The sequence below is a fragment of the Aplidium turbinatum genome, chromosome 4 (genome assembly GCF_918807975.1).
Source record: "Aplidium turbinatum chromosome 4, kaAplTurb1.1, whole genome shotgun sequence".
NCBI classification, from domain to species: Eukaryota; Metazoa; Chordata; class Ascidiacea; order Aplousobranchia; family Polyclinidae; genus Aplidium; species Aplidium turbinatum.
Window position 1 is genome coordinate 6,216,298 of NC_137475.1, and position 23,218 is coordinate 6,239,515.

Here is a 23,218-nt window from a genome sequence, read left to right on the forward strand (position 1 = left end):
AGTAGATGACATATGGCTGCCCTGCTCCTATGTCAAAGTGGCTACCCATGTGCAAAGTGGTCAGAACCTAAAGAAACGTCATCCGTGCCCTCTGACCGGAAGCGTATTTGTAATCCGTTGGTCGATGCAGCAGATATAACCAGCTCAGTTGCCAAGTGGTTATCGCCTTCGGCTCTAGTGCTGCTTGATCTCAGATCGATTCCAGGACGGGTTATATCGGAGACTTTAAAAACGGAAAACTGTACTGATTGTGTTCTTTCTTGCATAACGTAGTGAGAGTAAGTCGGTAATAATGTGATGACAACATAAATCTAATTAAAAATGAGTCCTGTCGCTAAAAGACCTCAGCAGTTGTAGAGCGACAATAAATAAGCCAGCATTATATAAAAGTTGAAATATAAAAAGGAATATGAAAGGTGCATAGAAGTCTTCTAGTTTAGACAATTGATTAATTTCACATTATTCAAACGTTTTAGGGTGGAGAATTTTTTCCATTTTTTGTTTCTTTTGTTGAAAAAGTCACGAGACGTTCAGAAAGCTCTTCACTAAAAAAACAAAATTGTCTTTTACAAGTTTCTGTTCCCCTCAATTTGATGGCACAAGATCAAAACATTCCGAGAAACCAAATTACAAATTCATGCAACTATAACGTTGCAACACAGCAAGCTAATGTAAAAACGCAAAAAAGTATGATGCAATTTTTTGAACTTTCATAAATGCTTTGTTATTTCCTTGTAGCGTTCATTCCAATAGCCCATACACTGAGTAGCTTATATGTTTCTGTAGACAGTTGTGGTCTAATATCTTAAAGTCATTTTTTAGTTTTTACTTATCATGTGTTGGGATTAATCTAAGAAACTATGTCATTAAAGAAAGGGAGAAAGAATTTTGTTCACATAATGTTTTATTTTTCATTTTTTTTATTTTATTCTTGGACAAAGTAAAGGTTTTGCATTACAAGACTTGCAGCCGAGTCGTCTCTTTGTAGCATTGTTGTGCGTTTGATCTCTGTCAGAAGATTATATTTCCCCATATTTGTTAAACAATACTGGTTTTAAGCATCATTTTGATTTAACGTATAGTACAGAATGAAAGTCGGCTGCATAGCCGAGTGGTGAGAACCCTGGAACGGCAACCGAAAGGGCGCCGGTTCGACACCGCTCAAGAGCATGCGGCTGTGTCTGTGGCAGGACACTTAAAAGGCATGCCTGAAGGTGGACACGAAGATTGGCTTCCTTGCCTTCCCGTCTACTTAATCTAAATCTTCAACCACCGGGTGAAAGCCTGGATACGACAAACAGACAAAACAGAATGAAGGGGAAGTACAATATATGATGTATTTATGCATATTGGAAGACGGTGATGGAAGAAATTAAATGACCTTCCTTTGTAATTCTTAAGAGATTTATTTTCCATTACTTTTGGCTTTAAATAAATATTATCATAAATCAGTAGGCTACCAAACCAAGCTATGGCGGTAGGAATGACGCAGCGGATAAGGCGCTCGGTTTTCAATCATGCAATCCTGGTTCGACTCCCGGCTTAAGCTGGTTGTTGACACACACACACCGCTCACCTCTACTCAAGGTGGAATAAATTGGATGGGCGTAGTTGCTGAAGTAAAGGCGGCCGAGAGAAAAGAACTGGCCACCCTACTCTCCTTAGTGCCGAAGGCTTAGTATAATGAGGACCTTATCTTTTCATCCCCCGATGCTTAGATCAAGTATGGGACTCACCTTACCAAGCTATGTATAAGCTTGCCAATTCAATCGTAGTGAAGCTTAGTATCAAATCTATAGCTCTTGTTGTGATTGTCTGGGTGAGGAAGGAAGTAGGCGTCAATCAATTGTCGCTTATAAAGCAGCTTAACTGCATGATTGAAGCAGTTTCTTGTTCAAAGGGTTGATTTCACGTGCACGCGAGCTACGAGCATTCAATAGAATGAGCATTTTTACAGTGTTTGAGATAAGGCCAGGTTAACACTTTCCTTTAGCTATCATGTCTGACCGACAAGACAGCACTTCAGAGAACCAAGCGTTGTTGCCAGACCGCAGAGAGGTCAGTGATCGCTTTTGATGATTGTAGCTAAAGCATTTACGTAAATCTTGTGTTATTTGAATGCACTCTGTGTAAGTAGGTGTACTGTTGATTAGGTGATTCCAGATGCTGCCTGTCGGCTGCACAGCCGAGTGATGAGAGCCCTGGTACGGCGCTCGAAAAGGCGCTGGTTCGACACCGCTCAAGAGCATGCGGCGGTGCGGCCATGTCACACATCCAGTGCAGAACACACAAAGATTGGCTTCCTTACCTTTTCGCCCACTTAATCTAAATCTTCAACCAATCGGGCGTAAGCCTGGATACGACAAAAAACGATGCTGCTGTATGATTTGATATGGTCTTTTGAACAATAAAGTAGGCTATCTGATGTTTCTTTTTGTCATACTGTACGCTGCGCAAGAATTGAGTGAACAACGGATATTGAGCCTTGTGACGGCGATAACGTGCCTGTGTATTTAAATATGGTTGCAAACTTCAGCGGTTTTTATTCAAGTTTGAGATTTTGTTTTAAGTCTCTGCAACTTCAGAGTTAGTAATTTACGATTAATTTCAGCTTCCTGCCTCCAAAACGTAAAGTTTGCAAAATGATAACTTTGAATATGAAATCAACGAAGACCTTTGTGGAATTAAATTCTAGCCTTTGTTTTTCTTCTTGCCAATATTAGCACCGCAGTAGTAGGCCTATTTCTTTTGCAGCAAACAGCTCATTGGTATGATAGTCACCAAGAATGAGATTATCGGCCTACTTACATTTAAGTGACTACGTCATAAGCATGTGGTTACGCATCACGCATTGACGCAATGGTTCTTTCCATGTTAATGATAGGTCATGTGACCTAAGTTCGAAAGGCAGTGTGACATCCTTCAAAAAATAATGATTCATCTTAGGATCTATAATAATTTAATATTTGCTTATTTTCTAAAATTTGAAGAATACAATATTTGTTTGTTTCAGAGGCGTTTTCCTTTCAGCGTCTTCTTCATCTTGGGAAATGAATTCTGTGAAAGATATTCCTTTTATGGCCTACGAAGTAAGCAGACTATTTTGACTGTAATTACTAATTAGTAATTGAACAGAAATTCTCTTAAAAAAACTGAGAAATATGCCACTTTATTAAATTAAAATCGCCCTGCTTTAGCTTTTGCAAATCATTTGTTTTGTTGTGTATTTCATTTGGAAAACTATTGACAAACAGAGTTTTGGTTTTGTGAGACAATAAGAAGCACAATTTGATAGCTAGAAGCTTGAGTTTATTTCAAGTTACTTTTTATTGTAAGTAGAACTAAACAGCAGCAAATACTTTCACTATCTAGAGTCTGGAGACTATGAAGGAACCTGACGTCTGCACGGGGCTGAGCACTCACTATAGTACAGTGAGCATTGCGTTTTGCTAACCACACCATTGTATAATGAATAGCAGGGCTACTCAACTGGCAGACCGCGGTCCGAATCCGGACCTTCTTGTTGAAGATGGACCTCGGGCTTTTGGAAGAATAACTTCACTGCCACGTTTTAGGGCCTCTTTAAACAGATTTCCATTAGTGAAAAGCAAATTTTTGTGATTATCCAAGGAGCTGGGGGCGAAGCCCCCAGACCCCCCAATGCTTTGCCGTCTTCTCTGATGTGCGATCCTGAGAAGACGGCAAAGCTGTACGTGTACGAATTTTGTGTAGATGTAGATGTACGAATTTTGTGTCTTTTGTTTAAATGTTTGGGTGGTAGCTGACTTTGGTGACCTTTTGGTCTTTCGCTGCCATCCTTGTTGTGCGAATTATTTGTGTTTATTATGTTTTTGCTTTTTGTGTCTTTCTTTTTCGCCAACAAAACAAAAAATAAACTGAACTGATCCACACAGCTACACTACAAAGAAATACAATACATTTTTTCCTTTTTTTATTTATTTGTTTGTGTCAGACTGTCATAATGAAGCTTTTACGCTTCCGCATTGCGACATCAGCAAATGCTGGTGCATTGCATAATTATGACAAGATAAGCTTACTTCCTTTATTTTTGACACTCGTTTCTCGTTCTAAATTTTCTGAATTGACATTCTCTACTCAAATCGTAAAAGGCTGGATTCTATTAATTAGACCAGGGGTCACCAAACTAAGGCCCGCGAACTGATTTCATTCGGCCCGCCACGTGCTGTGGAAATAACAGCTGCACTACAACTGTTAAGGAAAAAAGTTACCAAACTTTTTGTAAAGGACTGACGTTGCTGTTGAGCTACACGCAACCTGTTAATGATTTTTTTGGAGACAGCCTAGGCCAAATTTGGAAAGATGTAATTTTTTTTCAAGAGTACGATGCCATGTAGTGTATCACAGTAGGGAATAACTTTTCCAGCAACCTTTTGATTTTCATCACAACTTTGCTATTCCACCGCTGACTTTGTTATTTATTTGCTCAATTCAAGTCAATGAAGATTCTTAATAGTTGTACTGTATATCTTTTCGCAATTTGCATCTGGCCCGCAGCTGTTAATCTCGTAGCAATCCGGCCCTCAGAGAAAAAAGTTTGGTGACCCCTGAATTAGACGAACATTTACTGAAAAGACCATTATTCGTGTATTGCTGCACTGTGCTATTTTTGCTACAGACTAAAATCAGTTTTACTTCTTCATTATTTTTTAGACGTTTTTATTCAGTTGACGTCACAAATATCAATATAATTTTAATATGACGTATTTTTTGCAGCAATTCTAGTTTTGTATTTGAACTATTATCTTCTGTGGGATCGCGACACTTCCACGGCTGTGTATCATGCGTTCACCGTACTGGCATATCTGTTTCCTTTGCTTGGAGCCATCATCGCTGACAGTTGGTGGGGAAAATACAGGTAACGAAATATACAAGCGGCTGTAATGCATAATTTTCATTCACTTGCCTCTTAGCCTACTTTTGGGAAAACTTAGTTTAGTCTGAATTTATACCGAATAGTAAAGTCCTTTGTTTAAGTTTAATGCGTCATTTACGTCACTCTGTATTGTCTCTATCCCCAGATGGCAAAATCGGTCAGTTTTACATCGATATATTGACATCGATTTTGTATTTTTACGTCTGCAGACGTTGAATCAATGTGAACATGACGAATCTTGCCGTCTGGGTCGTTAATTGGTAATAAATGTAATGTAAGAACTACTGATTTTGATAGTTGGATACTATATCACTGGAACATCAACAAAATGTTTCTGCCAAAAGCAAACTGATCTATAATAATGCGGCACTTGTCTTGCAGGACAATATTATGGCTTTCCATAGTGTACGCCATTGGCATGGTGTTCAACACTCTCGGAGCTGTTGGCACCTTAGGGGGCTACACAGTACACGCGTAAGTAGTTGCAATCAATATAAAGTACAATACGTGACTACATCAAGTTCTGTAGATTCATATCTGCTTTGAACAAAGCTAAGTTTTACGTTAATTGTCAACATCTATAATTTCTGTAACTTCTTGATCACAACCATCGCTTTGCTCAAAGGCTGTGCCTGTTCCAGGCTTTAAGATCTCATGAATATTTGTTTTCATCTATCAGTCAATCAGTCATATCCCATTGTCCAGGCCAACTCTTGGCGATTTCATAAATCATTCTTCTCTTCCCCTCTCTTTCCATCGTACTTTCTTTCAGTCCAAATCTTTTTCTTAGATCACAAAATGTATAATGATTTTGTTACAATAACCCACTGTATGTTAAAGATTGCTACTTCATGACAACGGAAATGGCTTTTTTGGCTGATCGCTTTGTCGCAGTGTACTGCTTCGTACATTTTCAGCATTGATTCGTTTTTTTGCAGAGTCTTATCGTCCGTTGGATTATTGGTGATTGCTATAGGAACTGGAGGCATCAAGCCATGTGTTTCAGCATTTGGAGGAGACCAGTTCGAAGTTGACCAGGTATAATAATAATAATAATACCATTTAGATAACGTCACATCCACAATACAAATTAAGCTCTTGAGGGTTGTACATGGCGATGGTGATAAAATAATGTGGTATTTGCAATTATATTATTCAAAAAAATATAATATTTTCAAGCAAGTTTTGAACTCATTTAAGTTTACAGCTTTTTTTTTACAGTTTATACAAACAGGTAGATTTTGGCAACTGGCAGCAACAAAGGGAAGCTGCGAATTTCATATAGCGTCTTGAATGAACTGTTACATGAGAGCAATTGATTTTGAGAACGCAAAATGCTTGCAGGTTTATAATGTACAAGTAAAGTGATAATGATCAAGGCCTTCAACAGCAATTTTGCAAAGACATAAAGAGACTGATACCCTCCCACAAAAGACTGCTACTTTCCCATAAATGACTGCTACCCTCCCACAAAAGACTGCTACTCTCCCACAAAAGACTGCTACCCTCCCACAAAAGAGCAGAGCAAACTGCCAATGTTAGATCTAATTTCACTGCAGGTACAAAGAAACTTGGTGAATATATAAGTCAATATACTATCTTAGGTGTAAACGTGTAAACGTTCAGTTTTTTTGAAAAAGATTTAACTTAGATGTTGAAGCTAACAATGAGAAATTTTTGCTTGTTGTGAAGATCACAACAAACTTTTGTTTGAGTTTGATAATGGTTTGTGATTCACAAAAAACATGAAAATCACTCACTTTCAACCATGAAAGTCTTTCAAGAACGGTTGGTTGGTTTGACTAAGCTGTTTCAGCTGAAACAAGCTGAATTCAAAACTTTTGATTTTACGACTGAAAATTTTAATGTAAATACGATACTTATCACAAATGTTGTGATTAGAAACTTTATCCTCTGCCAAGCATTGAAAGTTTTTTGATTGTTTGATCACTGAAAATCCAACAAATAAATCGTGACTGACGTCTGCGATCTGACGAGTTGCCATCGATCGGCACTCCGGAAGCTTTTCATTGAAAGTTACCTACCACCCAACTAAAAACTCACTCTTTTTTACGTTGATTCAACGTCTGGAGATTTACTGATTTGTTGGCTGAACAGATACTTAGCTCCCTTTAGTTTATGATAAATCTGCTTGTGCTGAGGTAACGTTGTTTTTTGTTTAGAAAACGACCGTTATGCTATATAGAAAAGTTATAAGCAGTCATGATTTGCAGCAAGGGCTGCCTTTTGCAGAAGCTGTTGACTTCATTTCAAGTTTGTTAGTATCAGATAATTAGCTGGTCATTGGAAGTTCGTTTTTGAAAGTTTAAAACTTTGTTTCTAATCAACTGTTTTTTTTTGTAACAGTGTGTAGTGCAGTCCATTTTATAGCACGTCGATGGCTTTTGTATCTCACCAGTTGTAACAAATATATTCATGGAATATGTTGAAGGCAAAGCCATCATCACATTTTCTACACCTCCACAATTGTCGTTCACGCATGTTGTTGACATGTTTTGCGTCATCAAGAAAACTGAAAACTGGTCAACGCTATACTTAATGTTCAGATGATAAGTGTTTCATAATTTCACAAAAACTGTTGGCAACGTTATTACACTTTTAACTATCATCTGCAAAAAAACAACACTTAGACAAACACCTGCAATTCAACTCACACCTTCCCAAATGCCAAAAACTAACAGTAGGCTGGTCAAAACATTGCATAACAGACTGGACAGTCACACGCAGTCACACGCACACACATCGGATGATCGGCAGCAGTGGCCGAGTGGTTAGCGCGTTGCGCTCGCAGTCGAGAGCCTGCATGTTCGACTCCAGCCACCCGCACTTGCTGTTGTTTCTCTGGGCAAGAAACTTTACGATAATTGCCTCTACCCAGTGATCGATTTCGAGTAATGGGTAGTACCAAATTTAAGTCATAAGTAGAGTAGACAACCGGAAACAGACATTACCGTCGGCTGCAGCGTGGGTCAGGTGTACGTCGGAAGGCGTACACCGATTCATAGCGCTCAAGTCCGCTTTCCCACAATGCAGGGTAAAGATATGAAAAACAAAAAAACAAATTCTGAATTCTCACAACAGTAGCAATTTTAGCAGAAAAAGTACAAGACCTTGTTGTAAATGCATACATTGTATGGTACTTTTACAGCCTGAAGATCGTGGTCGTTTTTTCTCGCTGTTCTACTTTGTCATCAACGCTGGAAGTCTGCTTTCTACGTTTATATCTCCACTTATTCGAGGTTAGTAGGCTACAAACATAATAAGTTTGTGATCACATTGTCAAGAAAATGTAAGAATGCATATTGTTTTCCCTAACCAGACAATCAAAGGGGTTTTCTACCAGTTCATCTATTTTGATTACATTTAATCAAGTCAGAAGATTCCTGAAGGTAGGAAGCAATTTAAGCTTACCATGGCAACACACAAAAATTAAGTACAAGTCGATGCCTAATATAGATCTGCTACAAATTCCTACATACTTCTCTATCGTTGGAAGGTTATTCGACTTTGCGACCTGCTACATTTATTCAGCGTATGCAGACGTTGAAGCATTGCAAAAAAAGACCAAATTATAAAGCTGGAATGCGACTAATTAAGACATATATGGATTTATCAAGTGGATTAAACCTTACCTTACAAATGTTTTTTGTTTGTGTAGAAAACGTCAAGTGTTTTGGAGACGATTGCTATGCCCTTGCTTTTGGGATTCCAGCTATATTGATGGCTGTTGCGTTGTGTAAGTTAATCGCCACAGCAAGCTTAGATAGTTTGGAATAGATAGTTTTAAAAGAGATAGTTTTAACAGTGGAAAAGAGCTTTTATAGCAAACTGAGAATAATAAGTGGATAAAAATAACCTCTCAAGTACATGTAGCTCCACACAAAGTGAAATTTGCATTTGCATAATATTTGACTCTTTATTTCTTTAGAAATAAAGCATATCTGAAGACAAAATTCCTAAAAAGACATTATTATAAGTAACTACGGACAGTGACCAGCGTTTCGATCTTCCGATCTCTTCAGCGTAGTAAACACCTTTATTGACATGTATTGTACACTCCTTCATTTTCTTTGAATAAGAATAACAATGTTGCATTTTTTGGGCCGAAAGTTGCTTCAGTTCCTTTGCCATTATTTCGCAAATAAGCCAATTTTTGTTTTTAAATTAAATCTTTGAGACAATTGTTTTTTTTTCAAACTTAGTAAGCTATATTTTGGGACTCTGGTACTTTTTAGCAACACTAAATAAAAAAATACATTAAAGACGCTAACACTTCCTAAACTTAGGGTTACTATTGAACCTTGATGTTTTGTAACATTCAGGTTTATTCGTGATGGGAACAAAGTGGTACAAACGAAACCCACCAGCAGGAAATATCTTTTTGGAAGTCTGTCAGGCCATTGGAGTAAGTAGCAAGCTTTGGGTAAAAAAAGATTTCAAATACACAAAACCAATGCAAATTCAAACGTTTTCAGGGAATAAATGTTCAAATTTACAGAAAAAAAATGACAACACTAAAACATAACAAAAATCAAAAAAAGAGTTAACAATTGACATGTGTACAACATTTTGACTAACCTGATCAAAAATTGTTAAAACCAGCACGAAAGCAGTCGGAATGGCCTGCTTGCGAGTATGTGCTGACAGATCTATGATTATCATAGAACAACTAAATTAAGCAATAACAATTTTTAAACCTTGTAAAAAAAGACGTTGTAAGACAACAAATAAACGTGATCGTACAAACTAATCTTGAGCAAACAAGAGGAAAAAAGTTTTGTCGTTTTTTCCGACTTTTAAATCATTCTCTAAAACGATTCATATGATACCAAACAAAATTTGGTTTAACAAATCATACACTGTGAAGAATACACTGCGAATCATACACTCTGAGGCAAAAGTACTCTGATCGTTGTATGGTTATGGAGGTGATGCCGAAGACTTCTTGATGAGTTACCAACATACTTTCAGGCTGCCATTCGGAACCGATGGAACACACCAAAGTACGAGCGGATGAAAAAGCATTGGCTCGACTATGCGTTAACGCCAAACAACGTAAGGCTTGCTGCTGAGAGTATTGTGTTCATTTGTTAACTTTAGTAAAGGAAGTAAAGTATTTCGATGGTCAAAATTCTTACTTATTTTTCAACTTGTTCATTTTGAGATGCAAAGTGTATAACCAATAACATGGCACTGGGTTTACTCTACTCACGTTTCACATACAGTGTCAACATGCATCTTCAAAAAATAAAGTTAGTCTATTTCTATGCAATGCTGAAATAAAGGAAAACTTGTTTTCTTACTTTAACACTTTAATTTTTCTACGTAATTTAACGTAATATTTAAATTCCCAAGCACAGCTTTTTTTGTGATATTTAGTATGAATTTATTTTTCTTGATTTTATGCTATATTACAATTTGGGTGGAGAGGTAATTTTTTTAAACCATAAACAGACATAACCCAGCAACAACACTACATTTAACATTACAGAAACAAAAAACAAAAACAATAACTTTTTTTAAATATTTTTCTTATAGGCGTGAAAAGGGCTGTATGACTAGCCGAAAACGTTAGCTTATTATTTTTGTTTTTTGTTTTTATAATGTTTAATGTAGTGTTGTTGCTGGGTTATGTCTGTTTACGCTGTATTTGTTACGAATTTTTTACTTCATCTTTCTTTTTCATTTTTAGGCAATTCTAATTCGTGACATCAAGTATGTCCTCAATATTCTTGTTCTGTTTATTCCTCTTCCTCTTTTCTGGACTTTATTTGACCAGCAGGGATCCAGATGGACATTACAAGCAGTCCAAATGAATGGCTATGTGGTAAGAAACATCTTTTTAAAACGTTTATTAAAAATCAAGTTCCAAATGTGTTTACTGCTGACTAAAAAAACATTTGCAACTTGTTGGAAACTTGCTCACAGGCCCAAAAATTTTTTCTTCACCTTTTCTCTGTTGCTGGGAATTGATTTTATACAGATCAGGTTCAATCACTGAAATTATCAGAATGAAGCAGCTTTGTAGTTTCTTTGTAGTCGTCAAATTCGGATTATTTAATTTTTTGGGGAAATATTACATGCAGTATTTCGTACTACTTTGTCAGCGAAACACCAGGCAAAATACAAGCATCACAAAGATACAATTTGCACAACAAGAATGGCAGCGAAAGGCCAGAGGTCACCTACGTCAGCCGTTTTTGAACGAAAGATTGTATTGTACTTTAATCATTTTCCGTAAATGCGGCTACATAGCCGAATGGTGAGAGATTTGTTATGGCACTTCAAAGAGCGTCGATTCGATGCTGCTCAGTAGCATGCAGCTATATCTTTGGCAAGACACTTAAAAGCATAAAGGTGGTCACGAATATTGGCTTCCTTGTCTTCTCGTCCATTTAAGTTAAATTTTCAACCACCGGGCGTAAGCCGGGATACAACAAACATTTTCAAAAAGTTTGAAAACAAAACATATTAACTTCTTTGTATTTTGTTGCTGCGCATTAATGTAAAGTCAAACTCTATAATTTTGCAATAGACTAAGTTTCGCTTTTAGCAGCATGATCGTTGCTTACTTCACAATGTAGATACTAACGACCTGTTTTAGCCTGATGCTGCGAGTTCGCTCGAATTGCATTAGCTTTCGGAACACAGGAACACGGTTTCCTGATCATGTGTTACGATCAGTCATAGTCATGAGAGTTGAAGCTTTGAAAACTTACTTTACAATGTAGATATTAACGACCTGTTTTAGCGTGATGCTGCGAGTTCGCTATGGTAATAACGTATTGCACTAGCTTTCGGAACACAGTTTCTTTGAACATGAACTTTGAACATGCGCTTTGAACATGACAAGGGAACTGTCATGACTCATGAACCGTGTTTCGAAAACTAGTTTCGTACGTGGTAAGGGTTTATGACAAAGAAAGCTTCTGTCAAACCTTATGCTTTACCAACTTGTCGAAGATAAATATTTCCATTTTGCAAAAAAATTTCAAAATATTTTAATTCTACAGCTTGGTTGTTATGTTGAGTGACTGTATTTAATTTCTCAAAAAGATAAAAATAACGCGAAAACTTTGTCTATTGCATTGACTGCTTCTCATTTTAGTTCTTTGATTTGAGCAATTTTTGAAATACAGCTGAATTATTTTATTTTTATGTTGCAGGGGTCTATTCAAGTTCTGCCTGATCAAATGCAGATTTGCAATCCCATCTTCATAATTCTCTTAATCCCATTGAGCGAAAGTTTATTCTATCCCTGCCTTCGCAAACTCAACATTGACTTTAAGTAAGCTCTGTTCGACTAAAGATGCAAACTTAGTCTGTTGAGACATGATGTAGTTTTTGAAAGTGTCAAATACTGTAGTACAGTAGAAACACCCTTTGCTCTTTCTGTCTTTCAAGAAAACTGTTCCATCAGTTTGTCAACTGTTGGTAGTTGATGTTTCTATATTTAATAATGATAATTAACAATTAGTGCTTTTGTATGCTTTAAGTTTGGCGTTTTCTGACTTTATTTGATTTATTACTTACTTTTTTGATAACCAAACAAAGACACCTTAGTTTGAGTTCATGTCGTCATCGTGTGAGCCTCTGGAGCCGAGGGTCTATCTTTTTACCATCCCTGATTCACGATGCTCTCGGACTACACTGGAAGGCTACTAGAGAGGAGCCAGTCTTTGGTTTCATCATCCATGACGCGCAGACCTTCCACTCCGTTAGGTGGCTTGAAGATGGTTGGCCTACAGTCATTGATGCTGTGGTCTGCGGTCTGTTCCTCGGCACCACATTCACAGGAGGAGGCAGAGGCCATTCCCCAGTTCATGTATTAATACTTTTGTAACAAAGTTTACTTATTGCAGACCTCTGCAACGTATGGCCGTCGGCATGATTTTGGCAGCTTCATCTTTCATTGTGGCAGCAATAATTCAAGAGAAAATTGAAGTAAGTGAGTGTAGTCGATGAAGCAAGGGTAGCATATGTAAGGGTGTCCCAATAAAACAACTTTTTGATCGGAAATGTAATTTGAAAACGGGAGCATTTTCGAGAGTTACTTATCATTTTTCTGGTAAAGGTTTGCCTTGCCACCCTCTCTCTCCCTCTATCTCTCTGCAAGGACTTTAAAAATTGAAAATATGCTAAACGCAAGTGATGACATTGGCCAACTTTGTCATTAGGCAAAAAGTAATTTTAATATAGGCTTTCATTTATTTGCATTCAATATTTTTACGTATTTCATTTGTATCTTTCGGTTCATTTTTGTTTCAATGCTAACATTGTGCAGTAAAAATGAATTTATTAAATTGATTAAAACTGGACTTGGTTGGTCTTGAATTTTTATCCTAGGGCTGACAAAGCCTTGATAGGTTATCCTGGTAGTTTCGCATTGTTGTAGGGGCTTTTGACGCAGGGCCGGGTACCGAGATTGATAGAGTGAAGTTTTCCAATTGTTGAAGTGTTGTTGCCGGGAAATTATTCCGTTCATTAAGTCCATTCCATCCACTTCTTCATAGCGATTGGTATTTTACTTTATTCGAATGAAATCTTATTAAATCTTCATCATAGTGACAAACCAAAAATTGAACTTGATCTTTTATTTAGCTTAATATGACTCCAACACCTCAGTCGATGACCCAGGCTAGTTTGCGCGTAATAAATGCAGCGGATTGCCCTCTAGTGATCAATTCCACGGTCTATCCTGAGTGGATTATGAAAAATCAGAGCCTTAGTTCTGGAGGACTTTTCTTGAACCCCGGAGAAGTAAGAAAACAGGAAGATTTTAAGGAATTCAATTGTTTTTCATAATTTTGTTGTCCCGACGTTATCTGATGATACTTTAAAGCGAAATTCTAAAGAAATATTTTTGTTTTTCAATAACAAACATCGCTTAAACCGGCAATTGTCACAAACGATGCACAAAAGATGCAAAACTAAGTTGGTTCATTCATGCGTTTTTTTGTTTTCTTTTTATCTCATTTACTAAAACATTCTATTTGAATAAGGTCCTTCTGATGATCCTTATTTAAGTGAAACAGGCTGTTAAGGTTTGAAATATTAATAACTATATTTGATTTAACTTTAAAACGTTGTATTCTTTATTAAATTCAAACTACTGCTATCTAAAAGCAAATGCAAATTAAATTATCAATTTGTAGCCTACCGTTCTAAAATCAAATATGGTGGAACGGGTATTCGATTTGGGGCCCTTTAATTTTATTTAAACTAACACTGCTATTGTTCTATAGGTTTCAAATACGGCTAGTAAGTTCAGAACACCCGGGATATTTTGGATCGCCTTTTCCTGCCGAAACGCAAGTTTCTCCGAGCAGACATTTGTGATTTTGCATGGAAAACAAGCTTTTGACCTTATCTTTAGTAAAGATACTGGAAGCGGACTAAAAACTCTTTTTGTATGTAGGAATATATATTTTTTCTTACAATTTTAAACGTTGGTCAAGTAAGCGGGATCTTTCGTTAACTTTAATCCAGCGTTGTACATATTGGCATTTAATTGCACTATGAACAAACGTTAATAGCCTGATAGAAGTCGTTTTGTTGTTCCATGCCAATAGATGTAATAAGTTGCTTATTTCTTGTTCAGATTGCTCACACAACGAAGAAATCAGATGATGGAAAAGCCGTAGTTGGGTACGAGTTTTAGAACTTGCCATATCTAAGCTTGCTTATAAATATTTTTTGCTCACACAAAACATATGTCATTATGTTTACAGTTGATTACATATTGTGCAAAAAGTATTTACATTTTTGAGTGGCTTGCATTTGAAAGTAAATTAAAATAGTTTACTATATCTTTTCCCTCTCTCTCGCATATTAGATTAATTGTTAGAGTATTAAAATATGTTTATGTGTGTACTGTGGCATAACCATTTTATATGAAGCGCTTTGCGAAACAATTTTGGGGAAAATCGTTTTGATTTAATTTTTTTTACAGATCAGCAAATCTTTTCAATTTTGTAGTACGAGCATGCGATTGTTTTATTTCTTGTTGTTTAGAATTATCAACACTTTAAACAACGAAATTCATATCAATGGAAACACATTGAAATCAAACGGAAATATGACCCTCCCAGAATTACAGAAGGGAACGTGAGTGGGATTCCAGACAGCAAAATCCGTTATTTTTACATTGATTCAACGTCTGCAGACGTTGGATCAATATAAACATGATGAATTTTGTAATCTAAAAAATTGTATCTTTTTAACTTGATTTATTTACTTATAGAAAAAGTCGTCGTCATTACCAAGCAGAGAGCAAATTTTTGGGGGTAGCCCTAAAAGGGTCAAGTGCTACCACATTATTTTTATTGTTTAAATAAACAATAAGTTGCAAGCTAGGTGGAAACGGCAGATACTGCGAAAAAATTAAGGTTATTTTTCGGACTCCATGGCAAGAAAAACCAGCAGGAACACCAACAAATTTAAAAACGATGCATTCGTTGCCGAGTGTTATACCAAGGTTTAAGCAAACATTTGGTTTTCTTGATCAAATTTTTCACTGTATTGTTTTGATGCAGTTGGATGAAAAATAAACTTTAATTAATTATTGACCTGCCAAAATCGCCATGAAATGCATAAAAAATACTTTATAATGCATAGAAAATACATTACAATGCATAAAAGATACATTACGTAGATTACAATGAATCATGTTCTCGGTTGCGGCTGTATACGTCTGTGCTGGCACTGTTTGCGTGTCTGAGAACGGCGCACATTTACCTTGGTAGGCTACGACGCTATTGAAAAAACACCTCATCATTATTATTATTATTAACAAAGCATTTTGGTTTCACTGCAGTTACCAACTCAACGTTACTTCAGAAAGGATGCACTACACTAGCAACTACACGGTCGACACTGGTGGTGTTTATACACTTGTGGCAAGGCAGACTGCTGGTAGTGTGGCCGTCACTTCCTACACTGATATTCACCCAAATGACGTCAATATCTTTTGGATGATCCCACAATATTTTTTGATTACGCTTGGAGAGATCTTTCTTTCTATCACCGGACTGGCTTTTTCTTACAGTCAAGTATGATTTTACAAGTTATTCGCTATTGGCAATATTGTTAAAAGATCTGATGAAACTTCGAAGGTCTATTTTTGGACGTTTTCATTAAATTAAAACTGTTATTTGCTTTCCAATCAGAGATAATGTAGCAAAAGTAGTTATTTATTGGCTGTCGTGTTGAATTTTGCTGAAGTTTAAACTTATGTAATTTAAAATTTTGGGAAAGCAAGAAACGGGTGTATGAAAAAAATGCTATTAAAATGCAGGTTTTTCGTTAAATGTTTTCACAAACTAAAACAGCTATATTATGCTATAAAGAGCTAATGTAGCAGAAAAAAAGCCTATACCTTTTAAACCTCTTAGCTGCTCGTGTGACATTTATAAAGGCAATAGGAAATGAAACAGGCACAACTATTGCTATTTTATGCAGTAAGCTACTTAGCCTAATGTCTGCACAAGTGCACAACTTCCTTCTATTTTAGCCTTGTTTAAATTGTCGGATTCAAAATGTTTTTCCTTTCAAAAATGTAGTTAAATTAAATAGCTGCCACTAAGTAGCTTCCATAGTAGCCTAATATTTCTGGAACAATCACAGCACCTAAAGTGATTTCAAATATAAACCTAAAATTTCAATCGCAAATTTTGTAGTTTGCAATTGAGACTAGTCGTGCTTCTATGGATTCCAAATCTTGGTTTTTGTAGTTTCTCTGATCTGTTATTTAGTCACACTTTTTGTTTCAGGCCCCGGAAAGCATGAAGTCTATTTTGACATCTTTCTGGCTTCTTACCATTTCAATCGGAAATGTTATTGTTTTGATTGTGGCGGAATCCAGATATATCTCCAAACAGGTAATGTACGAAAGAATTACTTTCATGCGATTTCAGTTAAATGTAAAGTGAAGATATCGTACATTCAGAACACGACACGTGCTATTAACCAAGAAACGAAATACCACCTTGCGTGCTTTCTCCGTTTTTTTTTTCTTTTGAAAATTGAGTAAATAATGTAAATACTGCATTTGAACACTCCTTTTTATTGTTGAAAACAAGCACAGATTCAAAGCACTTTATTTTGGTCTCAGAAAAACAGACCGCACGAACACTGAACAATCATCAGCATACCTCGTGCTTTCTCCGTTATCCAGGCCATTGATTGAATTTTTATACGCTGTCATCTAGCGGATTGAAAATATTTGCTTTAGTTTACCACAAAGCAACTTTCGTCATGGATGATTCATTTACTCGATTCGTCAGACCATAAATTAAGTAGCTCATCGTTACGCTTCACTCCAATGAAAATTTAAACTACATCTGTTTATTATTCCCTTTAACGAGTGGATATTTGTACAAAATAAGTTTTGTTTGTCAAAGTGAAAAGAAAAAGAAAATAGCTCAGTGTGCCAAAGTGCTCAATTCTTGGCATGTTGTTTAAAAAAATGATGACAGATCAAATTATAGCTTTGAAGCTGTTTATTGCTTTGTTTAACAATGTTTGCTTTTTGTATTGTGAAGTTGTACCTGATGTAAGTCGGTATTAAACGTTTCAGCTTTCGTGCAAAGGTGATGTGTTACATAGGCTACAACTGATACAAGCCATATAGGCCTAAAGTATTATTGACTATTAATGCATACTATAGATTATATATTCATATACCGGCCACATTATTTTCTACCCTCAATCCATTCAAACATTGTAAGCGAACCGTGTTAGTGAACTTATCCTTCATCGCATTCAAAAATGCTTTTAAACATCGTTTAAATGTAAAAATAACCTTTTTTATGTTTCAGTCAAATGAGTATTTTCTCTTTGCCGGCTTAATTGGGATTGCTGTCATCATATTCATCATGCTTGCTGTGCGCTATGAATATGTTGATGAACATGAGTTTGATGAACCACCAGCTGTAGAAGAAGAAGAAGAAGACTACAACGAAAGCACTTCTTAGGTTATCTTGCGATGTCCAATCGCTAAGAACAAAACCTTAGCTAAAGATGGGACCGTTTGGTCTGAATATCGTTGTCCTAACAAAAAAAAAAAAAAAATCGATGTAAATACTACTTAACACCTAGGCCGATGGTTAGCAAAACGAATTAATTGAATCAGCTTGTGTTAGCTAAATCAGCAGCTGCGGTACAAATAAAAAAATATATACCTCCGACATACATACCCTACTAGGTCTTTTTTTAAATTTGTTTGGAACAATTGACAATTGTAATGATGTTTCCAATAAGATACTGCTATGAAGAAAGTGCAAAGATGAAATGTACACTTTCAAAATTGTGAAGCAATTCTACAAACAACTATTTTAAAGTTAACACTTTCCTGTTCAAATTCTAAGGAAAAATTGATACAAAACGCTTAGATAATCCCACTGATATTTGGATAACCCGAATGAAAAGAGTAAATTCCGATTTGCAAAAGCTAAACTCCAATTGCTGCAAACGTTTTGTAAACTTGTCAGCTTTCATCTTCTATGCGAAACTACAAGCAAGTGAAAAAGGGCTTCAACGTTAATTTGCATTAAAACTGAAGAGGAGTAGGCCCGAGCTTTTTATAGCTTACTGAATGATAGTTTCTGCGTTTTAGTGCTGATCTGTAACTTTTTATCTCAAGCGCAAAGAATCAAAGATATTTTTTGTTTTAGTTTTGAGTTGTTTTTGAAATGCTTATAAACCGTGATCTTTTGAAAGACTTAGTATTGATATCATACTGTAGTAATATAATTTGTAACAAAGCCCATATATAAGTCTTTAGATTGTGTTTGTTATGTCATGTTGTGCCACATTTGCAAAGTTCAGCAGTTACACTTTCTGCGGTTGTAGTAGGCTATAAAGTGACGACAAACTTTAGCCAAACGCAAACAAGATCCTCCTGAAAAAACTCCAAAACGAAGTTTGAATAATTGTGACTACAGTGATAAATTTTTGAATCTGTAGAAATGAATTGCATGATTTGTATTCCCGCTGAATTGAAAGCAAAGAGGAAGTAGGCTACGGGTATTTGGTATTGTGCTTGCTTTGTTGGTAAAGCTTATATCCTACGGTTAAAGTTTATACGGTTGGTTGGTTTGGTTGGTTGGTTGTTTTGGTTGGTGGGTTGTTTTGGTTACGGTTGGTTTGCCATAATGCTGGATATTCAACAGTATGATTGTATAGGTCTACCTATAAGCTGTGTAGGCCACGTTTTACCAATTCCTCAAAAGTAGATACGGTGCTGCTTGCTGTCACCACTGCAGGTTGTTCGTTTATCACTCCATGCAGTTGCATCACTTTTCTCTCGTATCCAGGATTATGCCGGACGGTTGAAGATTCAGATTGAGTGAAGGGAACACAAAAAAGTTAAATTTCTTGCTCAATGTTGCGGATGAATATTGTGTAAGCTTACTTTTGTATTTGTACACAATTGCAAAAGATAGTTGAGTTAAGTTAATGTTTATTTCTTTTGTTTGTGATTAGTTTCATGTGCGTTTACATGGCCTACCCTGCGCTGATAAGCATAGGTTCCCAACTTGGATTTTGCTGAAATGTTAAGGTTGAAAAAATTACTAACATTTCATCAATTAAAATCATTTGCTTAAGAGTAAATGAAAAAGAAATGTTTACCCCAGCTCACAATTAGAAGTTTAGGGGTCCGTTAGGGGTCTGTTAGGTTGGTAGCCTAACTTTTGAAAGGGGCCTTTGACTGAAAAGGTTGAAGATCACTGTGGTACTGTAAAGCGACGCATATGATTTCTGATTGTATTAAACAAATTCTATTTATTATTAACTTATCATTCATGTAAGCACTTCGTTGTTGGAATTTATTAGATTTTCCTTTTGTCAAGCAACAGTTAAAATTTGAATATCGTTTTGCGTTTGATGAATTAGTTTAAGCGTACGATCACAATGAGCTAAATATAGCCTACTTCAAACGGCATTTACAAACGTCTGATTCCACATTGTTTTACGTCTTTGTTTTGTGATATGATCATTAGCTATTGTTCAAAGCGTCGCATGAATTATATTTATGTGTATTGTTTTTTTTTACTGGCCACATATTAATATTGTGTAGCTGCAAATAAATTCGTGATATTCAAGTCTTCAATTTTCTTTGTTTGTGCGTGGTTTAATTTGCTAAAAGAAAATACAGTCATAAATTCTTAATATAATATCGCTAGTCGTAAAAATTAAGGGCTAATTGAACGTTAAACACTGAACTCTGAACTTTAGGCTTTCATTGCTACGTCTCCCCTTTTTCTTTTTTTTTTAAATTTGTCAATAAATCAAATTTGACTTTTGTAACTCAAGCCGCTTGCAGAGGTCTCAGCAAACATTGCAAAATGTTGTCTCTGTGCAACCTTGTGGCATGCCCGGGCAATTGATTGGAACGTGGTTCACTTATTAACTTTCACCTTTCTTGCAGTATGGCAGCAATAAATATTGCTTCCGGTAAGAAATCTCCACTTTGAGCTACAAGTACCATGCTCTTTCAATATTACATGTGTTTTACAGTAGATAGATGCGAACACAACGTTGTCAGTTGCCAAAAAGTTCAATATATCTGTTTTGTTCTAGGTTTCTAGAATTGCTTTGTTAACAATGTTTGACTTTTCCATCGTTACTTTTAATAGTTTTTCTTTCTCAATGAATAAAGTTCGTCTTTCGTCATTGAGTTTAAAAAATACTTATTTTGTGCTGCATAAACACTCATTGCCTCCAACCCTCGACGAGAGGAAGGAACTTAATGATGATGATGAACACTAGAAGTTTAAGCTGGTATTGAAGTAACATTGTTCGAGAACACACTATGTAAAATAATGATAAAGGTACGCCACTTTTCACAAAAAACAAAAACAAGAATTGCATAAAAATTTTACACTTTTCTATATAAAGTTGAATAAATTTTCAGATGGACATCACCGCAGAAAAATTTTTTTTCGGGTATAAAAAACATTTGCCCATATTTTGTCTTTGCAAATACTTTTAAAAGCGCAGCAATTCGCCTTGACACTTTTCCCCTTAAATTCGTAATGTTATTTTTTGTAGCGGAGGAGCGACCGCCCCCTACCCCTACACCTCTACGTCCTACGGCTATGTAAATGGACAACTTGCGGTACCCTTAGAGGTGTAAAATTTGTCACTTCTTCCTCTGTGGCGTCATTTCAAAGTTGTTTTTTTTTGTATCTTTTAAATCGTGATGTTATCATGTTGTGAGAGCGGTATGTCAGCATCAACCACTTTTGTCTCAATTTTTTTACTTGTTAATAAACTACACATTTGTTCCATCATGAGTCAGCATTTTTGAAGCTCACGCTGCAAAAAACCGCTGGCTATAGCATTGCTAGGTCTAATCACACCAAACTTTACAGCATTCAACTTTCATAACCTAGTTCAATGAGCAGCCGTTTAATGGTCTGTAGAAACTTGAATATTGCAAACAGTGTGAACAACTAAATGTATACCGAATTTAATAGATTATTTGTTTAATTTTCATCTATGTTGTTACACACACACACGCAACACACACACACACACACACACACACACACACACACACACACACACACACACACACAGGCGCGAATCTAAGAGTTTTTTTCTGGGGGGGGCCAGAAAATTTGAAAATCAATTAAAAAGAAAGAAAAAGCTAAACAGATATGAACAATGATACTACGACATATACGATATGCTAGAAAATAGACATTGGTTACAGGGTCGGTTACCGAGATTGGCAGAGTGAAGTTTCCGATTGTTGAAGTGTTGTTGTTGGGGAATTATTCCATCCATTAGATGCTGCTGAATAGAGAGCATTCCTTAATAATGCGTTGCTCAAGCGCACACCCCGAGAGTCGAACCAGCGTCGCTTGATCTTGAAGCTTCTTCGTTCACGGAGTCACGCACTAACCAACTGAGCTAACGGGGCGGACAAGGCGGCGGCGGGCTTCTTACACTGTAGGTAGAAGTTTGGGATCCAAGTCTGTCAAACAAGTAGATGGCCTTCAAATGCCAAAAAAAGTGACCTACGAATATAATTTCTTTTAATCATTTTGAGGAACGTCGTAGGCTATTGTCGACTTTCTTTATCCAATTTATTTGCTCGTTCTAAAGAAATCTATTAACCTATTCATGAAAACAAGTTCTTTGTGCAATTCTTTGTTCGACATGCATCAGCAAGAAAGTAAACATTTTATGTCATTGTCCGGACCCACAGTTTGCCGTTTATGACAAGTGCGTCATCTTCTAAAAGCTCACAAAAATATTTTATGTCCTAAAAACGACTATTTTATTCCTGATGTCAAACATTATAACACGTCAACACTGCTGTAGATGGCACTTGCAAAGCAGGGAGCTTTCTGTTCATTGCTCAAGGTTAGAACCATACTTTCATTCTTCCTGACATTTCATTTTCAATTGTTATGGCTTTAGTCTACAATTTTTACAAACAGATTGCTTTATTAAGCTTAGACTTGAAGGGAGATATCAGTAAATTGCATAAACAATTTCGTTTTGAAAACAGTTAGGAATTAAGACATTTTTTACAGCATTGTATATGGAAGAATAGTCTATTTGCAAAGAAAGTGGAATAAAACAAAAAGAGATTTAGGCACGTAGGCAGTAAGCTACATAACAATTGATATTAATTCCATGCAGTATAATTTTTATATTCGTCATTATAAACTTTAGTCAAGCCAGCAAAGTTTAATCGAGAAAACATCAATTTTTGAACGGAGGGAGACTTTTCTAAATTTCTTCGGTATGCTGTCCATATTGTATAAACTTTAAGTTGAACTGTTCGAAATATTTCGCTTCCACACAACCATCTTTGTTTTAATTTCTTTGGTTTCGAATATTATTATTTTTTGTGAAAATGTTTAATTCGTTTCAATAAAAAAAAACAACCGTTTCGAATAAAAAAATATCTTTGAGTGCTGGAGAGAAGTCTGGTGTGGTGATCAAGATCAATGATTGCGAATTCTTTTTTGTACGGTAGTGTAGGTGTTTCCGCAAAAAAAATTCAAAGTGCCAGACTTCTGCATATTATTCAACTGAACTTTATCTTACAGATTGTTGCTTGGTTGCAGAGTTGAACAGCCGTTGTTTGATCAACTCCATTTTATTGTTAGCTAAGTCAGTTGGATTTTCAAGGAGAGAGGAATAGATTTTTGAACACATAGGTCTAGGCCTATGACTCTTCGAACAAACTATAAAATTTCACTCGTTTCACTTAAGTCACATTTGAGATCGACAATCAATTTAATATCCAACATCATTTTC

At 36.1% G+C, this 23,218-nt stretch overlaps 1 protein-coding gene across 1 annotated transcript; it reads left to right on the plus strand.

The window, feature by feature from the left end:
• Positions 1-1,998: 1,998 nt before the first annotated feature.
• Positions 1,999-20,418, plus strand: LOC145768858 (solute carrier family 15 member 2-like). Its single transcript, XM_082580464.1, has 19 exons — positions 1,999-2,058; positions 3,014-3,089; positions 4,756-4,897; positions 5,297-5,389; positions 5,854-5,953; positions 8,085-8,175; positions 8,595-8,672; positions 9,259-9,341; positions 9,908-9,991; positions 10,629-10,763; positions 12,103-12,224; positions 12,799-12,880; positions 13,538-13,696; positions 14,182-14,346; positions 14,538-14,584; positions 14,951-15,043; positions 15,753-15,987; positions 16,708-16,815; positions 17,755-20,418. Exons 1-19 carry the CDS (start codon positions 1,999-2,001, stop codon positions 17,908-17,910), a joined length of 2,109 nt encoding a protein of 702 aa, XP_082436590.1. The 3' UTR covers positions 17,911-20,418.
• Positions 20,419-23,218: the final 2,800 nt, after the last annotated feature.

What these genes read in the sequence shown, in the direction of transcription:
- LOC145768858 (XM_082580464.1), top strand. Translation starts at nt 1,999, where the DNA reads ATGTCTGACCGACAAGACAGCACTTCAGAGAACCAAGCGTTGTTGCCA. An exon ending in AAGTCTGTCAGGCCATTGGA is followed by an intron (nt 9,342 to 9,907) that starts GTAAGTAGCAAG and finishes ACATACTTTCAG; the next exon opens with GCTGCCATTCGGAACCGATG. An exon ending in TCCAAATGAATGGCTATGTG is followed by an intron (nt 10,764 to 12,102) that starts GTAAGAAACATC and finishes TTTATGTTGCAG; the next exon opens with GGGTCTATTCAAGTTCTGCC.